The following is a 24,735-nucleotide window of genomic DNA, read 5'->3' on the forward strand; positions in this document are numbered from 1 at the left end:
ACAACTCACATAATTACCCAATTAATCAAAAAATTAGATTAATTAAGTTTAAGATTATATAAAATATAATTAATAAGTTATTTAGTCTCTTCTCATTCTTTGCCCCTTCCTCTTTTGTGCACAGATTTCTCTTCTGTTTTATTTGACGTAACTCCCTATTTTCGCTTAAACTCTCCTCATCTCATTTCTCCCACTTAAACTCTGAGAAAATGGGTAGAAGACTCAGATTTAAGGATTCAAACTCCAGCTTGATAGTCTAAAAATAAGGTAACCACTCCAACTTTTCTAACTAAATAACTCATATTGAATTCGACGATCATATCGCAATCTGTTATCGAAGTAGTAACTGAGTTTGAGAATCTGTGTTATGTTACTGGCTTAGTTTGGAATGAGAATCTGTGTTATGTTACTGGCTTAGTTTGGAATATCTGTTTTTAATATTTTATATTGGGTATAAAGGAGAGCGGTTCTAAGGAAAGAAAGAGATGATACTAACTGCTAAGTTAATTCTTGATTAATTATAGTTTTACTAAAATTAAACATAATTAATCTGATTTTTGGGTATATTTGATATATATTAAGTAAATATGTGAGTTATTAGATTTTTAGATGGTAAATATGTAATTATAAAAATTTGGATGATAAATATGTAATTTTACAGTTTTTGAGTGGTATATATGAAATTTTCCAAGAAAAAAAAAGACAGAGGAGAGAAAGAGAAAGAGAAAGAGAAAGATAGTCAAAGTAGACAAATTGATTGAATGCCACATTCAATTTAAAAAAAATAAGATTGAAAGCCACATTCTAGGATGATATATCTATATCTATTACTAAAGCGGGTCACCGCCTTATATGTTAAATTACTCGCTACATGGTGATGTATAAATTAAATGGTGCGTTTCGAAGTGAATGCCCTGATTCCGATTGGGCCGGCCCAGTTTCTGCAAATTTATTTTATTCTGTTGTAACGAGTAATTGATTGACATGTTGTATATTGCATGTCAGGAAATTTAAAATTGTTATAAAATTTATTCAAAGAAAAAAAAATTAACAAATCACTTCGGACCGTGACAGATGATTATACTTCCAATTAATAATATAGAACGAACCAAATTTTCACAAAAAAAAGTTTTAAATATTCTATACATGTCTCTCTTTTACTTATAATTTATTATTAGTGAGCAGAATTACATAGGAATGAAAATAGTGTTCTCGGTAATATATATATATATATATATATATATATATAAATATATACACTACAGATTGGAGAAAGCACTTTCATGGAAATTTCCTGTCCAGAAAAATATTCATGTCGTTTACAATGAAAATTGAGTACATCTAAAGGCTATGTTAGATTAATACTTTGTTTATAAATCATGACTAAATTAATATGTTTTGACCTAATAACTTTTGTGTCACCCTTGCCATTCTTAAGTTTCTCAAAAATAGAAAAGAAAATTGTGTCAAGGAAATAAATAAAAGATATTATTTTGAATTCAGAATCATATAGGGCTCTTCGATCTTCCGTGCAACAGTGTTGTGTGGTTTATGTTGTAGTGCACTTCGTACCGTAGTGACAACTTAATAGTTCAGGAAAGGTTCGGCAGAGTCAAAAATTCTTGATTCGGGTATAATTCGGAAATAATTTGTTTTTGTAAACACCAAATCAGTATAATTCGGGTATAATTCAGGTATAATTCGGCAATTATTTGGTTTTATAAGGAAGCAAAAAAAAAAAATATATATATACACTTTAATTTTTGTAATTAATGGTGACATAGCACATTTGACGAAAATGACAAGGAAATAGATATGATAATCTGTGATTGCCTTGCTATTACGATTCCATAATTTATAGTTATTACGCTACCTATAATAAAGATGAAAATTTTTCTATTCCCGCTTGACGGAAATCACTTTTTTTGAAAATAATTTTCTTTTTGATAATAAAAGTTATCATTGATTTTTTTTTGTATACCGATAGCCATTGCAATTTATATCAAATCAAACACTGTAAACATGCATTCTCTGGAATGATAAAAGTGATAGTCAATTAAAATCAAATATAATAATAAGACGTTAATTACAAGGAATGACAATCCTTAATATTATAATATTCTCTGAAATTCTAATATTCCGTAAAATAATTTATATCTAGAACCAAAACACCTTCACCAGATTAATATTAGAATAATTATTTCAATCCCCACACTCCAGTACCCGCATTATATCCCCATCTCTTAAACAGATTTTAACTTTCCATAAACTAACTTAACTAACTAATTTAATTAAATTTATTCAAAACACTAGTATAAATACTTGGAAGATAATAAATTAATGCTTGCAAATTAAGATATTAATACTTGCATGTATAACTATATGGAGAGACCACTCAAACTACATGGGGAGAAGACTCATACACGTTTTTAGAGGTGGTTTTTTTTTTTCAATATCTTCCACATTTCTCACGTTATATGAGGAATTTTGCGAATCTAAAACCACGAATGTATTCTACGCAATTTTATCTTTCAAATGAGATCCATGATAACGTACTTTCGGATTCATCGTCACACAAGTATTTATACCTCGTTGTGTAAGTATTTATACCGCATCGTACAAGTATTTATATCTATACTTGTAAGTATTTATCCCTAATCGTGAACCCTGCATCTCCGCATCACATTTCCCTAATCGTCCCTGCGTCAACCTTTCTCTAACAAAAATAGTTGACCACATAGGTATAAATACTTCAGTGCATAGATATAAATAATTGTAATACTTTATATTAATACTTTTAAATGTCAGCAGTGTCATATGTGAAAAATACTATGTATAAATACTTAAATGACGAGGTATAAATACTTGTGTGATGACGACCTCGAAAGTATGTCATCATGGATCTCATTTGAAAGATAAAATTGTGTAGAAGACGTTCGTGATTTTAGATTCGCAAAATTCCTTATAGATCATGAGAAATGTGGACGAGATTGAACAAATAAAATTGGGAGAATAATGGAGAGATGAGAGTGCGGGTACTCATATCATCTCCCTTAATATTATAATATTCTCTGAAATTTTAATATTCCGTAAAATAATTTACATCTAGAACCAAACACCTCCAACGGTTTAATCTCGTGATTGTAAACAGAGGCAAGGAATATTGTGGTTAATGGTTTGGTTTAGATTTTCGTGGAAATTTCCAGTCAATAATCGTGTGTATGTGAACACAGGCAAGCGATATCGTGAATGTCAAAATCGGGAACAAAGGCAGGCAAGCACTTTTCTGGAAATTTCCAGTCAATAGTGTCGGTTCGGGAAATTTCAAGCTTTAATTCGTGGAAATTTCAAGGAACGCTAATTGGAGTGTTGTCTATATGCTAATTGTTCTGGGGATGCTTTAAAAATTCACTATAAATCATAGAAAATTCCAAAAATGTAATTTTTTGTTCTGGGGATGCTAATTGGAGTGTTGTCTATATGCATATATAATGGCTTGGCTTATTTCAACTTGGAACCATAATTTCTATCTCAAAAAAGTTTGCAGCTTACAAATAAGCCCCACTTTATCCCAACTTACAAATTTTACACTCAAGTCACTTTACCCCAACTTACAAATTTCTATCCCATGCCAGCTGATAACAGAACAATGAAAAAATTATAAAAAATAATATAGTCTCACTGCTAAGAACTTTTTACCCCAATCTAAAATTCAGTCAACAAAAGCAATCAAGCAATTAACTAGTTCAATCCTTATTTATAGGGACCTAGTAATTCAATTTATGTACCTTGCAGCTTTTAGCTTATAATAAGCTTATTGGATGGAGCTCTTGATCAACGAAATTGGATCAGATGGAACCTGCCATGGAAAAATAGAGATTCGGCAAGAACAATGTAGTAAAATTAGGTAATGAGAAAAAGTATAATTTTAAGGAGAATTAATGATCATATTACTGGTAGCAAAATGAAAAAATAATTAGAAAACTAACCTTTTGTTGAATATGGACACCAATATCAAAAAGAACGGGATTTCCTGAAGCATCAGTTGCATTTGACTTTTGCAACCAGTCCTGAAAAGAAGGAAAAAAAAACACCAAAGTTTTGTGGATTAACATGTAATTAGCACATTTGCACAATTAATTTGCAAAATTACATACCTGTCCAGCACCTTCAGCAATGCAAATCATTTGGGTACCAAGTGAGATGTGGATATTATGTGTGCTTCTCACGCAACAGATCCAATATGAAAAAGAAATGTTATTTAATAGGATTGGCTATACAAATAAACAGTACATGCATAGGGCACTGGTACCGACTGGGACCAGTGTCGCAAGAGTACCATAACCCTTCTCAGACCAATAAAATTCAAGAGGGGACATGCAATAATTAGATTTTACAAATCAATAAAATTCATCACTAAATTACAAATCTAAGCAAGGTACTGTTTTCATCCATGAATAAAATCTACTAAGAGAATTACCAGTACATGTTTTCATCCATGAATAAAATTTACCAAGAGAATTACTAATGTTTATCGATTTTTTTTTCTGTTGAACTAATTTGAGTGGTATTATGAAGTATAGTATCCATGAAAAGCCATGGTTCGTCGTCGTCATAAAGATGTAATAGGTCATTGAATGTAAATCCATCCATAGTATATGATCTACAATTTCTTTTCATAAAAAGTATATTCAAATACATATACATACAACCTAACTTAGTATAGTGGTACAAACTGTTCGGTTTCAAGTATGAATCTTAATTGAACTTGGATCAAATAATACTGATTCAGAAATAATTTCTGAGTTCGATTTCAGGTATACAACCCAACTTAATACTTGCTTACCAGTAGGTTGCAACATGTAAAAGCACACTTAGGTGCAATCTGAAAATTTAATATAAATTTCAGTAATTGAAAATTCCACCTACAAAATTGACCTTTCAATTGTGCGATTGAGCACAAATATAGTTCCTGACCCAAGGCAAGAAGCAATTCAAGCAAGAATAATGAGTCAATCGGATCAATAAGTTCAAGGCATTACATAGCCAAGTGAGACACACATTTCAATTCTCAAGTAACACAATAAGTCAAAGGTGCTCAATTCAATAATCAATGTCAGAAACAAAAGAGTCAAAACAAGCGCAAAGAAAAAATCAGCACATGTTGTCAAAAGCGACACAAATTGAAACAAACCTCTAGCTCTCTTACCGATTTATGAGTAGAAACCACACAAAACCCACAAAAATTCACTTGCCGATCTCATGCGAGAGACAGAGAGCCAGAGAGCCAGAGAGCCAGAGAGGGAGAGAGTTTACTCGCTCCAGCCAGCCGCGAGGTGAGAAAGAACTGAGCGAGAGAGCGAGAGACGGAGAGAGCCAGAGAGGGAGAGTGGCGGGATGAACGGCGGAGGGTTCGGCGGCGGGAGGGATGAGCGGCAGGAGAGGCGCTGTTTTGAAAAACCCTAGAGATGCGCGAGAGAGAGAGAGATGAGCGGGAGAGAGAGAGATGCGCAGGTTTTGATGAGAGGTGGGACTGAAAATGAAAATGGTGCGTGGGTATATTTTTCAGTTTTAGTGTCATTAGTGTCGGCTGTTAATAAAAGTCCGACACTAAAGTATTAGTCTCGGCTATATATAAAAATCCGATACTAATTCTTGGTTATTAGTGTCAGCTAATTATAAATAGCCGACACTAATGTTATTAGTGTCGACTTTCTGTAATCAACCGATACTAATGTATTAGTGTCAGCTTTTTGAGGCGACACTAATTGTACATTCTCTATTAGTGAAGCAAAAGTGCATCCTATAGTGGATTTTCCACCTGATCAACAAAGGCTTCAGTTTGATGGCAAAAAATTGCAAGACGACCTCACGTTGGCTTACTACGGCATCCAGGAAGGATCCTTGTTATTTATCATTCCTAGGATGCGCGGTGGTGGTTCAGGAAAGTATGTTATTCTTCCCTGTATAAGCTCAATTACTTGCATCCTTGTAAGGTATATATGCTGCATTTGAAATGAAAGAGCATATATATTAATTCTTTTTTTTTTCTAAACAAAAGTTAGTATGTACCCACTGATTTCATTAAGGTACCGAAAGTTATGTGGTACCAAGTGTCTGGTACCACTACAAAACAATTACAGATCAATAAGCAAAATACAAGCATTCATCTGAAAAAATTTCAACTACAAAAACAAACAAAATGGATGTCTATCTATTCCATCTAGGGATGGCAATGGGCTGAGCCCACGGGTATTTTTCCAAGCCCAAGCCTGGCCTGCCTGTTAAAAATCAATGGCCCACCTGTCCGGCCCAAACTGACGGGCTTGAAAATTTAGGCCCGACCTGCCCATGGGCTTTTTCTCCAGGCCCAAGCCTGCCCGTGCCTGCCTGCTTGTGCCCATGGGCAGCCTTACCTGGCCCGGCCCGGTGGCCCATCCATTCCAACCCCATTAAATAGACAGCACGCGAGACAACAAAATTATATAAAAATTTACTTAATTTATATAGTACACATCAACAAGCAGAACAATAAATAATGATAATTAACAACAAAATAATTCATAGTGTGGATTTTTGCTACTGTAATAACAAAACAATATATAGTTTAACAACAAACAACAACAAAATAATAAATGGATTACATAGTTCAATAATAACAAACTACAACTTACATTGTTTAACAACAAAATAATAAATGGATTACACAGCAAACAACAAAAAATGACTAATCACTGATATAGAGTGATTGCTCTAATTACCTCATACATTTGAATATTTACATCGCCTTCGAATTTATCCAGAAAAGAAAGGCTTCAAGATTTTATAATTCTCTGTCAACAGAGACATGAAGACTATTAAAATTATTAAAATTTAATAGATCTAAGATTTCAATAATCTCTACAAGATTATGCTAATCATATACATCCAACAAGTGTTTTGAATTAATAGTTCATTTACAATCTATTGATCAGACTTGCTGCCTTTTTTTTATTTTCGTAACTTGTAATCTCTAATTTCATGATATTGGACTTTGAAATCTCAGAACTACTAAAATTGCACAATTCTTTAAATTTGCATGTCAAAAAATGATATAAATGAAAAGAGCTTGCATTAGTAATTTCATGATATATTAGACTTAGCAAAAAGGATATAAATTTCCATGTGAAAAAATGATTAAAAAAAAAAAGAGTTACCTTGACATCATTAGTAATAACAAAGCAATAAACCACTACTCTTCTAATTCTTCTATTGCACTAACCTGCATAATTTGTTCAATTATGTTGTTTAATATGAATTGATTTTAATATAAACTAATCAATCTTAATCAAATTTATGCATATCAGCCCCTAATAATTACTTGGAACAGGATTTAAAATTTATGCATACTTAGAACTTCACTATAAAAAAGGAAAAAATAAGAGTTACCTCAACATCAGGTTGTAGCAGCACCTTATGCCGGTGTCGCATTTGCAGCATCACTTGTTGTCGGTGTTGGAGCAGAGCCCTCTCTAGGGGTAGAGGTTGCTTCTGCTTGATTAGTCGGTTCTTGCGGGGTTGCCATTTTGCCTATTAAAGAGAGAGTATTAGACCAAATTGAAAAGTAATAAACTCGATAGTAGATGACCTTCCAGCTAAAGCAACCTAAAACCAAACCAATTCCTAAAATATGTAAACAGAAAAATTAATTAGAAAAAACAATCAAACTGAGACACATAAATTCAAAATTACTACAAACATAGAGGGTTTTGCTGTTATTTTCTCCGTATGAAGCTGCTCCTGCCTAGTTAACTCACATAACAAGGTTACTTCCCTGTCAGCTGATTCCCTAAACAATCTATCCACCTGGTGATAAAGTAAAAAAATAAATAATTAAATCAACTAAGATAATTCTTAATAGTTACGAAAGATGCATTAATAAATGATCATCAGTATCAGAGTACAGACTTTAATGCCTTGATTATTTGAGCACAATCTTACCCAATTTTATCCCTAAATCACCAATTTATTTATTTTATTGTCAAGCAGCAAGGACTGACCAGCAGTCAACAAAGCATCTGTTAGTTAGATTATAGAAAGCAGGGTTTCACAGGTACCTCCTAAATGTATCAAAAACTACCATGTATGCAACACCTAATGTGAAAAATAGGACATTTCTTTTGTTCTCGATTTCTTTGAAGTTTGAGAAGGTGCACAATAGGACTAAACAGCCCGTTCATTATTCCCTCTGCATGACCTAGGGAGACTGAAGAGCTAATTTAGATAAATTTTGATGAAACAAGAAAAGCAGATGTATCAGGTATTCTCATCTGTTGATTTCTCTTCAAAAGCCTTTTGTCTCTCCCTTAGATGTCTAGTCAACTCATTCCCTGAAATATTTATACAGAAAAAATAAAAGATACAAAATTTTCAACAATATAATCCAAAGCTGGTTTTTCATGACAAGAAAAAAAGAAAAGCAAGTACCAGTTAGACTAGTGATTCGTTCTGGAATCCTTGAACTCCCTGATTCTACCCCAGACAAGAACACTAGATCAACTTTGGCTGGAATCTCAACTGAAATTAGATAATTTATAATAAATAAAATTGATCGATCACATCCAGAAGCAAATAACAGAAGAGAGAAAGAGAGAGATCAAGCTTCATAATAATTAGCACTAGTAAGAATGAAAGAAAAACTGAGTTAAAGAGATCAAATTACCGTAACCGGAGGAGTAGTGACACCGTGGCGGAGGAGTAGTGGCACCGGCGGCCTTGGCGGAGGACTGGTGGCGGAGAAGTGAAAGAGACGGAGAGAGAGCGATCGGGTGGCGGAGCAGTGAGATGGAGTGAAGGAGAGAGATCGCAACTATGGTGGCGGAGGCAGCGATCTGGTGGCGGAGGTTAGTGGCGGAGTGAAGGAGAGAGATAGCGATATAGAGAGGAGAGACCGAGAGAGACAGAGAGACGCGAGAGCAAGAGAGAAATGAGACGCAGGGAGCGGCTGCTCTGGCTACAAAAGTAACAAAACCCTAGATTCAAATTGTTGTATTAAAATATAAGCCCAACGGGCTGCCTGTGGGCTTGGAGTTAAGCCCAGGCCTGTCCTGTCCCGTCTTTAGGCCCGGCCTTACCTGGCCCATCACAGCTCCGGGCCGACCGGGTAAAGGGCGGGCCGGGCGGATATTAACGGGCCTCCGGGCCAATCGGGCTTTTTTGCCATCCCTAAATTTCCATCAAGCATTATGAATCTCCCGCATGCCGTGGCTTTAAGAATTATTTAAATTTACTTTGAAGTGCCCGTTGGAGTCAGATGACAATATATATATATAGAGTTAGGCTGGGGTGCTATGGATAGCATAGAGGCCTCTATGCTACGGCTCAATATTTGAGTTTTCAAAATCCAAACGGTCGATCCGAACCGTTCATCTTATTCTCCATATTAATATCTGCTTGGAGACCAAATTTTACATTTTTCTGAATTTTTTTTACTATTTATTAAGTATTTTACAAAATTGTTGATCCAACGGTGGCTGCACAAAACAGTAAAACCGTTGGATTAGCGATTTTCAAAGTGGCTTAATAAATAGTAAAAAAATTCAGAAAATTATAAAATTTGGTCTCCAAGCAGATATTAATATGGAGAATAAGATGAACGGTTCGGATCGACCGTTTGGATTTTGAAAACTCGAATATTGAGCCGTAGCATAGAGGCCACTATGCTATCCATAGGCCATAGCACCCCAGCCTAACTCATATATATATATATATATATATGAGGTTGACTTAGGTGAGCCATGAAGTAAAACACGTTTGTACTCCCCGCTATATTTTCATTTTGAAAATTCAAACAACTGATTCGAATCTTCTAACATGTTCTCTATATTGAAATGTGCTTGGAGACTAAATTTTACATTTTTTGAAATTTTTTTACTATTTATCAAGCCACTTTGAAAATTGCTGTTTTACTGTGAACAGTAAAAAAACAGTAAAAGTTTCTGGACTATCGGATTAGCGATTTTCAAAGTGGCTTAATGAATAGTAAAAAAATTTCAAAAAATGTAAAATTTGGTCTCCAAGCACATTTAAATATGGAGATCGTGTTGAGCGGTTCGGATCAGTTATTTGAATTTTTAAAATGGAAATATAGTACCATGGAGTAAAAACTTGTTTTACTCCATGGCTCATTTTAGCTCATCTCTTTCTCTCTCTCTCTTTCTTTATATATATATACTAGTATTATACCCGTGCGTTGCAACGAGGACATACTATAAGAAAAAAAATATCAATAAAAATAATAATAATTATCCAAAAATTAAGACACATGTTAATAGCTCGATTCGAATCTAATATCAAATATCGTACAACAATTCAATATCGACATATAATATGATATCAAAAAACATAAATAAAAAGTGTTATCGTGTGTATGTATAGGATATATACATACACACATATTATAAGAGAAATATATATTTACACACACGTTCCAATTTATATTTTTCTTTGTTTCCAATTTAGAATACACACACACATTGATATGTTATATATTGGAAATATATTCTAAACTGCCCACAACAATATGTATAGAAACAAAGAAAAAGAAATAAGGAAATAAAAAAAAAAAATTTCATTGTGATCCGTATAGAAACGAAGAAGAAGTAAAGAAACAAAGAAATAATAAAATAGAAGGTGGAGTCTTCTCAATTAAAGATGAGAAATATGGAAACAAAGAAATAAGGAAACGGATGAATATATAGCTAAATTTCAAAATTTGTTCAATTTTAATTGTAACGTATCGTGTAGTAGTACATGTAGTGAGTATGTTTTTAACTAAATTTAAACTTCTATACATAAAACTGATGCATTTAATCAAAAGAAGACCAATTATGTAATTGGAGGATTGAGATCAAATCCGAAGTTTTATCTTTCAATCGTAGCCATTGGCGGATCGGACACCCAACGTGCTTAATAATAGAATGGATATATATATATATTTATATATATATATATATATATATATATATATATATGATGGTCAAATATATCTGTTCTGAGTAACAACACATACGTCACATTTATATCATTTATATAGTTGAAAATTATGATGAAATAATTGCAATCATAATTTTGCATTACCAAAATTAATTGTAAATACAAGATCATTATTTGGTTTATTTTTATGAATATCTGAATGTCCTGTCTAATTTCTATACATGCCTGAAGTATTGAAAGGCCGCGAAGTCCTAAAATTGGTGACCTTTATTATGGTGTTGCATTCGAATCTGGATGGAGTGATGAGCATGGGAAAGAATTACTACATTTGTTGCTCAAGCTTTGTCAAGATGGTACTATTTCTGAAGGCAACATAACAAAGGAGGCATGGCATTGTATCCAGAATGACCTAAAAAGTTCAAAGAACTGCAACTTTCAAATTGATTTCTTGAAGGAACGCTTACGTGATTACAAGCAATTGTATTCATTACTTGCAAATACAACATCTCCAGATTTTCATTGGAATCGTGAAAAGAAAGCTATCCACATCAAACGGCCGGTACACACTGTATTCATTCTCTATGATAGTTTCATCCTTATCTCCAAATTATTTTTTTATATTGAAACATATAAGGCTAGATACAACAATAATAACAAAAAAAGGGCTCAAACATCCTGTAAAAGAGCTAAAGATGGATAATAAAATTCAAGAAATCTAATGCCCATTATTAATTTGCAGCACCATCATTAATTATTATAATTATTATTATTATTGTGCATAGTGCATGTTAAGATGGTAACAAAAAATTCAAGGAAACTAATGCTCATTATTAATTTTCAGTACCCTTGTGAACTGTTATTATTGTCCGGAGCGCATATAACATATTTGGACACATTGGAAGAGGTATGCTTATTACTAAATACCGGACGATCTCTAGACCAAGAAGTTTCTGAAACTTCTACTAATTAATATCAACAATGTGAGAAGCTCGTTGGTCAAGACATCCATCGACATTCTAATACTACTATACTAGGACTATGTTTCACAATTTTTGACAAAGGTTAAAACGATTGCTTATTACGTGTATGATATAAAACTAATTTACTTGCTTTTTTTTTTTTAATCCCAAACTGGGTTTTATATTGAATGTTTGTGGTTGCCCCTCGATTGTAAGACTCATTCATAATTGCATTTTACTTTGAATGAAACTCTTGGCAAGATATTATTATTTTTGGTCAGGAAATTCATTTTGTGCAGCTTAGGTGTGTTCTCAAATTCAAAAGAGTGAGTTTCACTACAAAAGAAAGAGTAGTGATACAATATTATCGCCAGCTATGCCCCCCCTATTTCGAAAACTATATTAAAAACATATTTGTGTAAATGTGGACCACTTACAAAGTACATGCAGCAAGTAGGTGAAAGTTAATTAGCTAGAGATATCTATTTCTTTTAATTAATTTATTGTAAGTACATAACATTAATTCACAAATAATATATCATTGCTGTGGTAGATAATAATAGCATCATAAGAGCCTACGGGCTTTACTAAAAAAAAAATAAATAATAATAGCATCATAATTTCTATCTGGCCATTTTTAATCTAAATAAAATAAGCCATTCACATGCACTATCTATAGTTTCACTCTTTTAAAGAAACAGGCCTGTATGCAAACCTTTCCTTGTTTGACCTGTTATGTAGCCCAATCATAGAATTCGCCGGACTCAAATTCCTTTTCGATCTGCCTACATGCTTGAATTTATTTATATTTCATCCGACTTTAATTTTATAGAAATTAGTATTGTACTTCGTATTCAGCATTTCTTTTCCATTTCATAATAAAAAATTATAATTATATCTTACGTTAAGATTGTTCATATTTTGAATTAACAAGTGTTTGTACCTAGTTTACCACGTATTCATCATATTACATTTTCCGGAACAGAAAGGAGGGCAGGAAAGAGATGGGATCGGGATACTCCGTTCAACAATATATCAACAATATATGCAGAAATTCAGTTATCAATTTTGATAACTAGATTTCTGCATTTCTTCTTGATCTTAAGAGTTCACCCGGCAATTTGGATTCTGAATAATATCTTGCACTACTGGAGATCTCTCACGCATCAAACTGGAGAATCGGTTTAGCAACTTTAAGGGCGTGTTCGGATGTTACGGGATTACGGAATGGGAACATGAATTCACTTTTCAAAAAGTAGGAACCCACGGGTATGAAATGCACGGGATTAATTATGGGAATATGAGAAAATGAGTGTTCGTTTGTATCGTGGGATTAATTGTGGGAAATATTTATTTATTTAAAATATATATATTTATTTGTTTTAGTTTAGTTTAGTTATTAATGATTTTTATTAATAAATTACAATAATGTAATTAAATAAAATTAATTAAATATTTAATATTACTAAAATGGGTACAAATAAAATAAGAAAATATTTATAAATAAATAAATCAATAAAATGAGAAAACAATAACTAAAAACATTTTACAAAATAAACATTTAAAAACATTTACACAAATAAACATTTTAAAACATTCACAAAAATAAACATTTATAAATAAACAAATATTTAAAATATGTAATTACAAAAAAGAAAGAAAACAAACAAATATATAAAATATGTAATTTAAAAAATAAGAAAACAACAGTTAAAAACATTTTAAAAAGATGAAATTAAAAAAAATCCGGATCAAAACAAAAGTTAGTCCCACAACTAGCAATCAAATATATCTAAGTTCCTTTTATATAAGAGGATCAGGATCAGCGTACTACTGGTAGACGAGTCAGGAGGTGCTCTTACACCTTTGGTGGCAGAAGAGCACACTATACTTGTAAAATTAATATACTAGCAAATGATGATATACAATCTACACCAGGTATGAAGATAGGAATGCAATTAAGAGTTCCTTGAACTCTGCACCGTTTAACTTTTACATGCTTCTTTAACAATGACTAAACTGCAAAGTAAATTCTAGTTATAAAATAAAGCTTTGAACTCCACTAAATAAGTAAAGCTTTTTTTTAGCATCTTCACAAGTAAAGCTTTAAACTCCACTAAAGAAAAGCTTTAAACTCCACTAAAAAAAGCAAAAGAATATAACAAAAAAGCGAGGGAAATTTAAGAAAAAGGTAATTCTAGTTATAAAATAAAGCTAGACCGCTTTCATCCACTTCGGCTTCAAACTCATAATCATCCACAGAATCACCTGGCAACCTTATGGATTTGAGCCTAGCACAGCGGGCCCGCATGTCAGCATCCATGTTCACATTGTAGCACCGGCGTATGTCGAGTGTCTCCAGATGCGGGCACCCATCAAGGATTGCTTTGAGACCCCCATTTGTCAGCCTAATTCGCAAAACAACAAAGTAAATATAGAAAATTTTACTGTTGCGGGATCAAAGAAATTAGAGAGAGAGAGAGAGAGAGAATATTACAAAATGATAACATGCTCCATTATAACTGAAATGAGGGTGAGAACCAATCTTTTTTCTTTAGAAAACACACACGCAACAATTTATATATTTGCAAACAAGACTCAATCATTCAATTGCTAAGATTCAAACATCAAATTACTTCTGAACTATTGGTGAAGAGGAGGCTTCAATTTCCCCCACATCATACCTTCCTCATTTTTGGACCTTAAAAGTTTTGAAGTTCCAATTTTGGTCCCTAGAGTAATAAATCTGCACCAAATTGGTACCATCTTTCATATGTGTCTAATAAAGAGATGCATATCGGTACCATCATGATGTCACAGCAAGCTAAAGTGCATAAAGGAGAAAATAAAGCCAACTCAATTTAACATAATTCCATTTTTCAAGAATTACAGCTATTTCAAAATGAGGCATCCACCATTTTAAGGAACACATCACGACAATACTGTTTGTAGCATAAATAATTTAATTAGGATTTCAAATGACAAAAATAAACCATTGATCTTGTCCTATATCTCGATTCTCAAGCAACGAATATGCATAAATATTAATTAAATTTAGAGTTCATTTAGTACAAGATCAAGGAACCAAAAAAATCAATGGCCAGTTGCAGTTAATATTACAAGTTGATTCTTTAATCTCTAGATATATTGCACTGAATTAAATCCAAATTTTACAATTTTCTGTGGCCAAATACTCTTTGTGACATAAAACAACATCAACAATTTGGGCTAATTTTTTAAAATTTAAAATTAATTTTATTTATAAAAATAAAAAAAAATTGTTTTCATGATGAGTTGAAAAAAAAATAGTTGTAACTTGATCCGTTTTCTTAGAAAACATTACTTACTATATATTTATTCGAATAAAAAAATCAGTCTTACCTGATTATTTTTACAAAAATAGTTGTAACTTGATCCGTTTACAAAACACACCACAAGATTTCCTGAACTGTTCCACAAAATAAAAAAGGGGAATTTCACGTATACCCCTCAAAAACTTCAAAATTACGTATTTCTCCCTCTAACTCCTAAAATTCACAAATTTACCCATTTTATTTTCTTTTACATTAAAACTCATTTTAATTTATAAAATACCCGTTTAACCCTTTATTAGAAGCATAAAATTTATAGTTTGTTTTAGAAAAATGTCGCTCTTATACTTGATCAGTTTTCGAGGCAAACTGGGTATTTTATAAAGCGTGAAAGGTACAATGGGTATCCGAATTTAGGGTACAATACGTAAATTTGAAGTTTTCGAGGGGTATATATGAAATTCCCCCAAATAAAAATAAGAACAATTGCATACGAACAAATTAGAAAACAAACACAGACAAAGATGAAATGGTGAAGGTAAACAGATAACCCTAGTGAAATAAATCACCTGTTACCAATAAGCTGGAGATGGCGAAGCTGATGCATTGTCTTGGCAATCCCTAAGGCCTCATCATCATCAAATACCTCCTCATCAACGTCATCTGGGTGAGCAGGGGGCATGTTGAACCATGAATTATTGAATTTGAACCTTTTCAGCTGGGGGCACTCTTTCCCAATAATCTCAGTAACTTTTTCCTCGAAAGATCCAAATGTGATTTGGATCTCTTCAAGTAGGGGCTGTTGTTTTGCTGTCTCTGCTATTGCCTCTTCAGACACTTGGTAGCATGATATCAAACAAAGCTTCTTAAGAACACTAGTTCTGTAACAATAATTAATAAAATGATTATTTTTCTTATTACATCTTAGAAATGCATTAATTAGAAGGGAAAATTTCTAGTGTGCCCATATAAATAGCCAATTTCCTCGTAAATTCATCATAATATCTAATATCCTCATCAAAACATAAAATTATTTCTTCAATACCCTTTTAATTATCTAACATTTTATTTTATTATTTTAAAAATAAAATGACTAATGTACCCATAATTTTAAATGGAGTTGTCCTTTATTTCTAGTTTTCTTCTTCCTCCCCTCTCCTTCTTCTCCTGTGTACTTCATATTTGAGTGATTCAAGCAATAAATTTTACTTTAAAAAAAAAAGAAAAAGAAAAGAAAAACAAACTTAACATATTTTTGAGAGACTCAAGCGACAACTTTTGGATTGGGAAGCGAAAATGGGTGTGGTGAGAGTGACGAAGGTAGGGTATTACGAGGTAGGGAGAACGATCGGCAAAGGAACAATTGCCAAGGTGAAATTCACGCAAAATACAGAAAAGGAATGAGCATCGGATTAAGGTTCTAGATGGTTATACTATTGTCAAGTATTGGGTTTGATTTTGAATTTTATTTCTTGAGATTTAAAATGAGACACGTGGATGGAAGAACATTTCTTGGTGCCTAGTTACAGATGTGATAAAGGATTTAGAGAAATGTTTGAATGAAATGTTTTCTATTTAATCAATTGAGTTTACAATTAGCCTCTATATATAGGCTTGACATTTCTGTTACAAGTGTTTCCGTTATGCCAAACTGACAGCCCACTAATCCTCTAACCAATTGACTAACGGTTCACTAATCCTCTAACTTAATGTGTCAGAGTATTTTGTTATCTCTAACTAATTGCCTTAATGCCTCCATTATTTGATATTTTCATTGCATTTTGCTACAATTATTGTAAATACCAGTAGAATACATCCAAACATTACTTTGCAATTTTTTAAATTTCATTTACCTTAGTATAACAGGGTTTTGGTTGCTTTGCTATTTGAAATCAGCTGATATTTAATAACTAAAACATGAACAAAAAGGAATTGTCATTTCAATAAAAAGAAGAAGAAGGAATTCACTGACAACCCCGCTAGAGCAGAACTAAATCGGATGCTTGTCCGTAACTGGTAGTATAATAACTGCCACAGTGTGATGAGATTGTGATTGTAATTAACAGACTATTATTTAAAATTAAGGGACATATTAGTCATTTCAATTATTTAAAAAATTAAATTAAATGTTATATTATTAATAGGGGATAGAAGAAATACTTTTATGCTATTATAAGGATATTGGATATTTTGATGTTTTTATGGAGAAATTGGCTATTTCAAAAATTTACATGGGCACACTAGAAATTTTCCCCAATTAGAAATGGCTCATTTTTCGGAAAGATAAATAGAACATCATAAAAACGGAAATGGAGATATGACCTATCACAGAGATACTGGAGAAGATGATCATCCCCGAGGTACTCCAACGAAAATTCCTCCAGTAGGTGACTACTCCGATCAATAGCAAGCCGGGTCGGAGCCGTCAGTATGAAAGCATCAGAACCATAACCGTGGTTCGTCATGTCGATACTTCGCCAGATATCTGGCTCCTCTTTCGCAACCTTCCGCCATGAACGACACACACATCCAGCGCCTCTAAGCAAATCCATTACCCCCATCTTTAGGAAAATCACCATTAGCACATCTCTCTGAAGCTCCTCCCAGTTGCGGTCGCAAGCACGAGTTCTTCTTCTTCCTCTCATTTGAGGTTTCTGCTAGGGTTTAGGGTTTGGAAAGCGAGAGAGGAACTCTCGAGTCTCGACTCGTGTCTACCACTGTACCACAGAGAAAAGGGTTTAAGGGTCAAAGATTTTAACAGAGTAGTATTGGCTTGATACAGCGCAGAAACTATAGAATCAAAACAGCGAGGTATATGGTTTGTTCGCTGCATGAAGCTAAAACTGATTTGTTAAACTGTATACCCGGTTTTGTTGGAATATTGAGTTTAGATCAGAACCGTTGATAGGAATTCTGGAATTCGTATCCTCTGAGATATCTCAAACTTTGCGTGACTTTATGGAAAATCCCAACCGTTTAATTACGTTCTGCACGAATCTCAAAGCACACATAATATTGACCCCTACATCACCTCCGAATAGGCACCGGACTTCTGGACGGATGTAAGGCACCAATTCAGATCCAGTGAAGTGACCCAATCTTTGAGTTTTAAATCGGGACCGTCCAATTCGAAATCCAAATAATTTATCCAAAATGCAGCGCAAACATCTCAAAGATGAATTCGAATCGTAAAGCAATATTAAATGATGGATTTGAATCGGACGGTCTCGATCCAAAACTCAAACATTGAGTTACTTTAGGTGATCCGAAGGCACTTGTTCAAAACAGATCGGACAGTTATGACATAAACTCAAAATTTGGGTTACTTTAGGGATTCTGAATTCGTGTGTCCGCTGGGCAATTTTCTACCTTTAATTGAGAGCAGGACGTGTCCATTTCCTATTTAACGGACGAAATTTTATTATTAAATTGGAAGCGTCATTTTTTAATATCATCTTCCCGAATTTTTTTTATTAATATCCTCCATTTAAAAAATTACACAAAATGCCCAAAATTTTGTTTTCTGAAAAAAATGTCCCAAATGTCAAAATTTCTTACAATTATACTATAGCAAAAAGAACTCCCAGAATTCTTAGCGGTTCTACTATAGCAAGAGAACTGTCAAAATTGCTGACAGTTGCTAGAATATATATATATATATATTTTTAAAGATGTGGCGTCCACTTAAACAATATTTGTTTTGTAATTTATTTAGTAATGTTTGAAGATTTAGTTTGGTGTTCCATTACAACATTTTAGCAATTAACATTCAAGAATTATGACTGTTGGACTATTTTTAAAATAAAAATGAGGGTATTTGTGTAAATATGATTAACTTAATTTATGAAAGTAGTTCTTCAAACAAGGAAGTTAACCAACACACAATATTGGAACAATTGTAGTGAATATTTAATTTTAAATAATGGTTTCAAGGTTACATTAGTTTCTTGACGCGGTTTGAAAAAAAAAATTTCCAGCAACAAAGGGAGAGAGAGCCCCGAAATTATTTATTAATATTCAAAAAATCAATTCTGAAAAAATATTGATTCGAATTATTTGTTATAATTTTTCTAATAAATTCAATTACATAGTATTTTATGGATGAACAGATGAACTTTGCTGGCAAGATTTTTCTGCCCACATATAAATAGAAGATTTAGTTTTCTACAATCTATACGGTCAATATTAAAATTAGAAAGTGTCTTCCATAGCTCAAAATATTTTTTTCATATTTTTATTATTAACGTACTTTTGATTCAATTTTGGTTCCTCGTTGTTGCTTCGAAGTTAGAACTACCCTCAATTTAACGCTTCCTGACTTCTGAAGTGTACTTTAATGATGTTAAAATCACTTGTTTGTGTGATATAGACGCCTTCCATATGGCATTTTGCATAATGCACGACACTTTTACCTCTCACCATCTGTTGACTCGCATCCAAAGAAAAAACCTCCCAGTTGAATTCTTTTACAAAATATCTTTATTGTACTTCAGAGACTATCTGTGGACACGTTTATAGTACGTACGTAGAATTAAGCGAATCCAGCAAATTATAAGCAAATCCCAACAGCAAAATCATTCATAAAAGAATCTCTGTCCACACGCTTGATCACAAAAAAAAGGCAATGCTAATCAGCTCCAGCTCAGGCATGCATCTCATGCACCAACGTGGACCGGGCGGTGTCCTGCTTACGTCCCACCATGGACGACCGTCGTGGACTGCGTCCAAGGCATGCTTCTCGATAAGGCGCCGTCGATCTGGTGTATCTCTTTGTTGCTCGGAGGTTGGAATATGCATGCCCTCTTTTAGAAACTCTATTGATTGAACTTCTGTTAAAATGGAATCATACTGAGTGAAGGGACGTTTAGCTATATCAGTTGGTCTATTTGCATGATTACATTTTTTACTTAAAGTAATTTTGCATTTGTTATTGTTGTTTACAGTGAATCAGTAATCTATTTGATTGGAAAGGGAAAAAGGTAAGGATAATCAAAGCACCTTTTCCCACAATTTACTTTTTGTGTTGTTGCTTTTAGGAGTCCAATGCTTTACAGATTATAACCTAGATGGGGCACCTCAGTTACACTTTTGAGATAAATGATTAGATATTGTTATGTTTAGGCCCGAATTACTATTGGAGGCCTATTGGGCTATGTATCTTTAATAGTTGCTTATGTAAGATAGACAAATGAGTCTCAGGAAATCAATTTGAATTGTTTTTATTGTTTTGCTCTATTCTTTCTCAATCAAACCTTAACATATATCCCTTTCATAAAAAAATTGTAAAATTTTCGCATTAGTCCCTTGTATATTAAAAATCTCTGTTTAAATGTTCATATTTTCTCGGTCCATTTAAACAACATCAGAGTTTGTAAATTAAAAAATTAATCTTATCGTATGTAGGTTGGGTTTAAAATTAAAAGGAGAGGCTCTAAATTTCTAGAAGAGGGAGAAATTACAGGCCTGGCCACTGACAATGACTCTGGATCCCATGACTGGAAAGCAGTTCCAGAAATTTGGAGGACTAATGCACAAAAGTTCGGGGACCGTGTTGCCTTGGTGGATCCATATCACGATCCTCCTTCAAAATTGACCTACAAACAAGTAATATATTTCTCTCATTGTTTTAATACCGTAAGGAAAACTACATGCATATGATCCTCATAATATGGTATAACCTTTCCTTATGAGAACTATGATTGTTCAAATGGTCGGTTCGGTTAAAACCAAATTAAAATAGTTAAACTAAAAATTTATTCTGCTTTCAAAAATCTAACCGAATCATCCGAATTAAACTTGTCAACTGAATAATAACCAAACCAAAAAAACCAAATTAAATTTAATTTGGTTTGTTTGGTTAAACCAAAATAAGAGATTAAATTTCAAGGGAAAATTTCACGTATAGCCCTCAAAAACTTCAAAATTACGTATCCCCCCTCTAAAATTAGAAATTACGTATTCCCCTCTAAACTTCCAAAACTCACAAATTTACCCATTTTTTTATCTTTTATATTAAAACTCATTTAAAACTTATAAAATAGACCCTTTACCCTTCATTAAAAGCATAAAAAAAATATAGCTTATTTAAGAAAAATAAAGCTCTTATAAGATACCCATTATACCATTTACCCTTTATGAAATACCTACTTTTCCCTTGAAAACCAGATAACCATTATATCCTTTACCCTTTATAAAATACTCATTTGCCCTCGGAGACCAATCAAATATAAGACCGACAGTTCTTAAACAAGCTATGAATTTTTTATGCTTTTAATAAAGGGTAATTGGGTATTTTATAAATTTCAAATGAGTTTTAATATAAGAGATGATAAAATGGGTAAATTTGTGAGTTTTGAAAGTTTAGAGGGGAAAATACGTAATTTCAATATATAGAGGGGGAAATACTTAACTTTGAAGTTGTTGAGGGGCATACATGAAATTCCCCCAAATTTTAAAATTTCAAAATTCAATATACACACAAAAGCATTTCATATCATAGCAATAAATATCAAGATGATATCAGTCGAATCAAAACACCTGTAATGTGAAACATCTCACACATGAAATGCAAATGGGGTGAGCACATTCTCCTGCTGCCTGAACTTTTTGAAAGCTTACATGTTTCTTTTCAATCTTTTTTAAGAGATTCCAGTCGATTTTCAGCTCGAGCTAGAAATATTGAATTTTGCTGAAGGATTGAGGCATATAGGATCCCTCCCAGAGGAAAAGATATCTCTCTTTGCGGAGAACTCATCTAGGTGGCTTGTTGCTGATCAAGGTATGTGTTTTTTTCTTGAATAATTATTACTTTTTAATTTTGGATTAAAGTTGTAAAAGTATGCGGGTGATGATATTGCAGGTATCATGGCAACAGGCGCTATAAATGTGGTCAGAGGCACAAAATCGACTGACGAAGAATTATTACAAATCTATACCCACTCAGAGAGGTACTCATTATTGGATTATAAGATATTGCTACATAGAAACTAGGTTGTGTCTAGAGGGGATTTGATGCGGTCAATTTACTTTTACCTGACTATTAATGGGTTTTCACTTGCTTTTAAATTTAAATTATTTTAAGTGGTTTATTTTGGATACTTATTTTTGGTATTATATGTTGCCTATTTATTATTGTTTTATCTTATAATTACAGTGTAGGTCTTGTAGTAGACGACCCAAAATTCCTTAAAAGGCTAGTCGATTCACTTGTTCCAAGAGTTAAGGTTAGATTTGTAATTTTGCTTTGGGGTGACAAACTGGATACAAGCAAAAATGTTGGCATGACGAATGTACCTTTGTATATGTACAATGAAATCACTGAACTAGGGAGAAAGAAACGCCATTTGTTGATAGAGTCTCTGAAAGAAGGTACTATTTCATCTTGAGCATTGTTTGTTTTTCTTTTAAATATTGGGCCATTTTTTATTCAATATATATAAAGTCTCTTTTTAACCAGGTGAAAAGATAGAATATGAGGCCATTAATCCTGATGATGTGGCAACTCTGATGTATACCAGTGGTACGAGTAGTACACCAAAGGGTGTTATGCTGACTCATCAGAACATCCTGCACCAGGTTGGTTACTCTTTTCAAAGAATAATTACGTTCTGACTTATTACTACTTAAATAAGACAACACTCAGTGTTCTGGTAATTGCAATTAACACCAAATTAACACCAAACTCTTAAGGTTTGGTCAAATGAAATGATATATAAACACTAAGTTACATGTGTCAAGTTTTTTTTGAGAAAAAATAAGGGTCTTGGCCCATATTTGATTCATGTAAATGATTACATAGATTGTAACCTAGAGTAAAAGTTTAAAATTTAAATTATGCTCAAAACATTTGAGCTTGCTGATAAATAAATTGGAAAGCAACTAAAATCTAACTTAACCAAAACTAACACAATCTAAAGAGTAAACAGTAGCGCTTGACAGCATAGATTGGCTTTACCCCTCGCTTTGCTTGTCAGTATCCTTGATCCTACTCTCCCCAATTGTTGTCCTCTTGACGAGTCAGAGCCCCGTTCGCAGTTATACTTTCCTGGTACCCCACTATATGTAACTGTTGCAGCACATCCTGTAGCAATTCCTCTGTTGTTCTCATTTTTTCCGTAAATGTTCTTGCACACCTTTCCCTCCAAACTACAAACTGCATAATTAGTATCATTGATCCTTGATTCCCCGTTAGTCTCTTTCTCGTTGGTTTGCTGAGTAAGTTGAATATCAAGTTTGGTGGCAATGCATATGATGATCTACTTGCTTTCAACTTCTCATATACCTTTTTTGTATATGGGCAGTCCTTTAGTAGGTGTTTCGCTGTCTCTGCACTGTTGTGACACAGTGTGCATCTAGTAACTATTGTGAGTCCCTTTTTTTTTTTTTAAATTGTCATGCGTCAATATCTTGTTTCTCCATGCTAACCATCCAAATATGAGCATCCGTGGTGGCACCTTGAGCGCCCATATATGTTTGACATCTGTATCTATGCAAGGCCCCATTTTGAGTGCTTTGTATGCAGATTGAACTGTGAAATGCCCCGTTTGAGTCCACCTCCATATTACTGCATCTTTCCTTTCTGAGTGTACCGTTATTGTAGATATCCATTGTTGTATTAGGACCAATTCTTCCTGTGCCTCTGGTGATAGATTTTATCTGAAGGTGAGGTTCATTCCATTTGCTGTGATGAAGTGGTTTAGTGTTGAGTCGGGTGTGAAGGCATAAGAATAAATGATGGGTAATCTGTCTTTGAGGATGCCAATACCCCAATTGTGTTCCCAGAATATTATCGTTTTACCATCCCCCGGTATAAATTCTGTGGAGTTGATAAAGAAGGCCATGATCTCCTTCTTAACCGCTTGAAAGATAGGTGCTGCCGGCAATTGGTTTTGTCTGAGCTGTGCTAATTCCATCGGAGGCCTCCACATTTTCCTTTCCTGTTGGAACCACCACCATACCCATTTAAGCAACATTGCATGATTGAAAATTTGCAAATCCAAGATCCCCAGTCCTCCAATTGTTTTTGGCTTGCACACCATTTGCCAGTTGACAAGGTGGTATCCCGTCCCTTGCTCTGATGCCCCTTTCCACAGAAATCTCCTTCAAATTTTATCTATTTTATTCAAAACCCACTGTGGCAATCTTAGCACTGACATATAATGCACCGGTATAGATGACAGTACCGAATTTAGCAATACCAAATGACCCGCTATCGAAAGAAATTTTGCCGCCCAAGCGGCTAGCCTCTTGTTTAGCTTTTCAATTACCGGAATGTAAGCCGTCCTTGGTAATTTCTTGTCAGACAATGGGATACCCAAGTAGTTCAGTGGAAATGTCTTCCTCTGACATCCCAGAATGTGCTCCAGCTGCCCTATTTGTTCTTGATGTACATTTGTCAGTAATAATTCTGATTTGTCAAGGTTGATTGCAAGCCCCGAAATGTGTTGGAATACTGAAAGTGCCAATTTGACCGCCCTAGCTGGAATACATGT

General features: G+C 33.5%; 2 protein-coding genes and 2 long non-coding RNA genes across 4 annotated transcripts in view; 1 reads left to right on the forward strand and 3 right to left on the reverse strand.

Moving 5' to 3' along the window:
- AAE16 (AMP-dependent synthetase and ligase family protein) overlaps positions 1-24,735 on the forward strand; it is a 41,695-nt gene that overhangs the window by 13,841 nt on the left and 3,119 nt on the right. Inside the window, exons 2-6 of the mRNA XM_078313513.1 lie at positions 20,648-20,848; positions 21,908-22,022; positions 22,104-22,191; positions 22,398-22,612; positions 22,701-22,819. Coding sequence (XP_078169639.1) covers positions 20,648-20,848; positions 21,908-22,022; positions 22,104-22,191; positions 22,398-22,612; positions 22,701-22,819 — 738 coding nt within the window. The remainder of the gene's footprint in view (positions 1-20,647; positions 20,849-21,907; positions 22,023-22,103; positions 22,192-22,397; positions 22,613-22,700; positions 22,820-24,735) is intronic.
- Positions 6,784-7,861, reverse strand: LOC144563797 (uncharacterized). Its single transcript, XR_013514438.1, has 4 exons — positions 7,739-7,861; positions 7,429-7,569; positions 7,197-7,261; positions 6,784-6,833 (listed from the first exon to the last, which is right to left on the reverse strand). It is a non-coding gene; the product is annotated as an uncharacterized LOC144563797 (long non-coding RNA).
- LOC144564863 (uncharacterized) lies at positions 8,147-8,979 on the reverse strand. The gene is made up of 3 exons (XR_013514763.1): positions 8,702-8,979; positions 8,467-8,556; positions 8,147-8,369 (listed from the first exon to the last, which is right to left on the reverse strand). It is a non-coding gene; the product is annotated as an uncharacterized LOC144564863 (long non-coding RNA).
- On the reverse strand, positions 14,031-17,962 carry LOC144564837 (putative F-box/LRR-repeat protein 23). Its single transcript, XM_078314451.1, has 3 exons — positions 17,567-17,962; positions 15,814-16,125; positions 14,031-14,341 (listed from the first exon to the last, which is right to left on the reverse strand). Exons 1-3 carry the CDS (start codon positions 17,887-17,889, stop codon positions 14,131-14,133), a joined length of 846 nt encoding a protein of 281 aa, XP_078170577.1. The 5' UTR covers positions 17,890-17,962; the 3' UTR covers positions 14,031-14,130.

This window comes from Carex rostrata, chromosome 13, assembly GCF_964058835.1.
Source record: "Carex rostrata chromosome 13, lpCarRost1.2, whole genome shotgun sequence".
Classification (NCBI taxonomy): Eukaryota; Viridiplantae; Streptophyta; class Magnoliopsida; order Poales; family Cyperaceae; genus Carex; species Carex rostrata.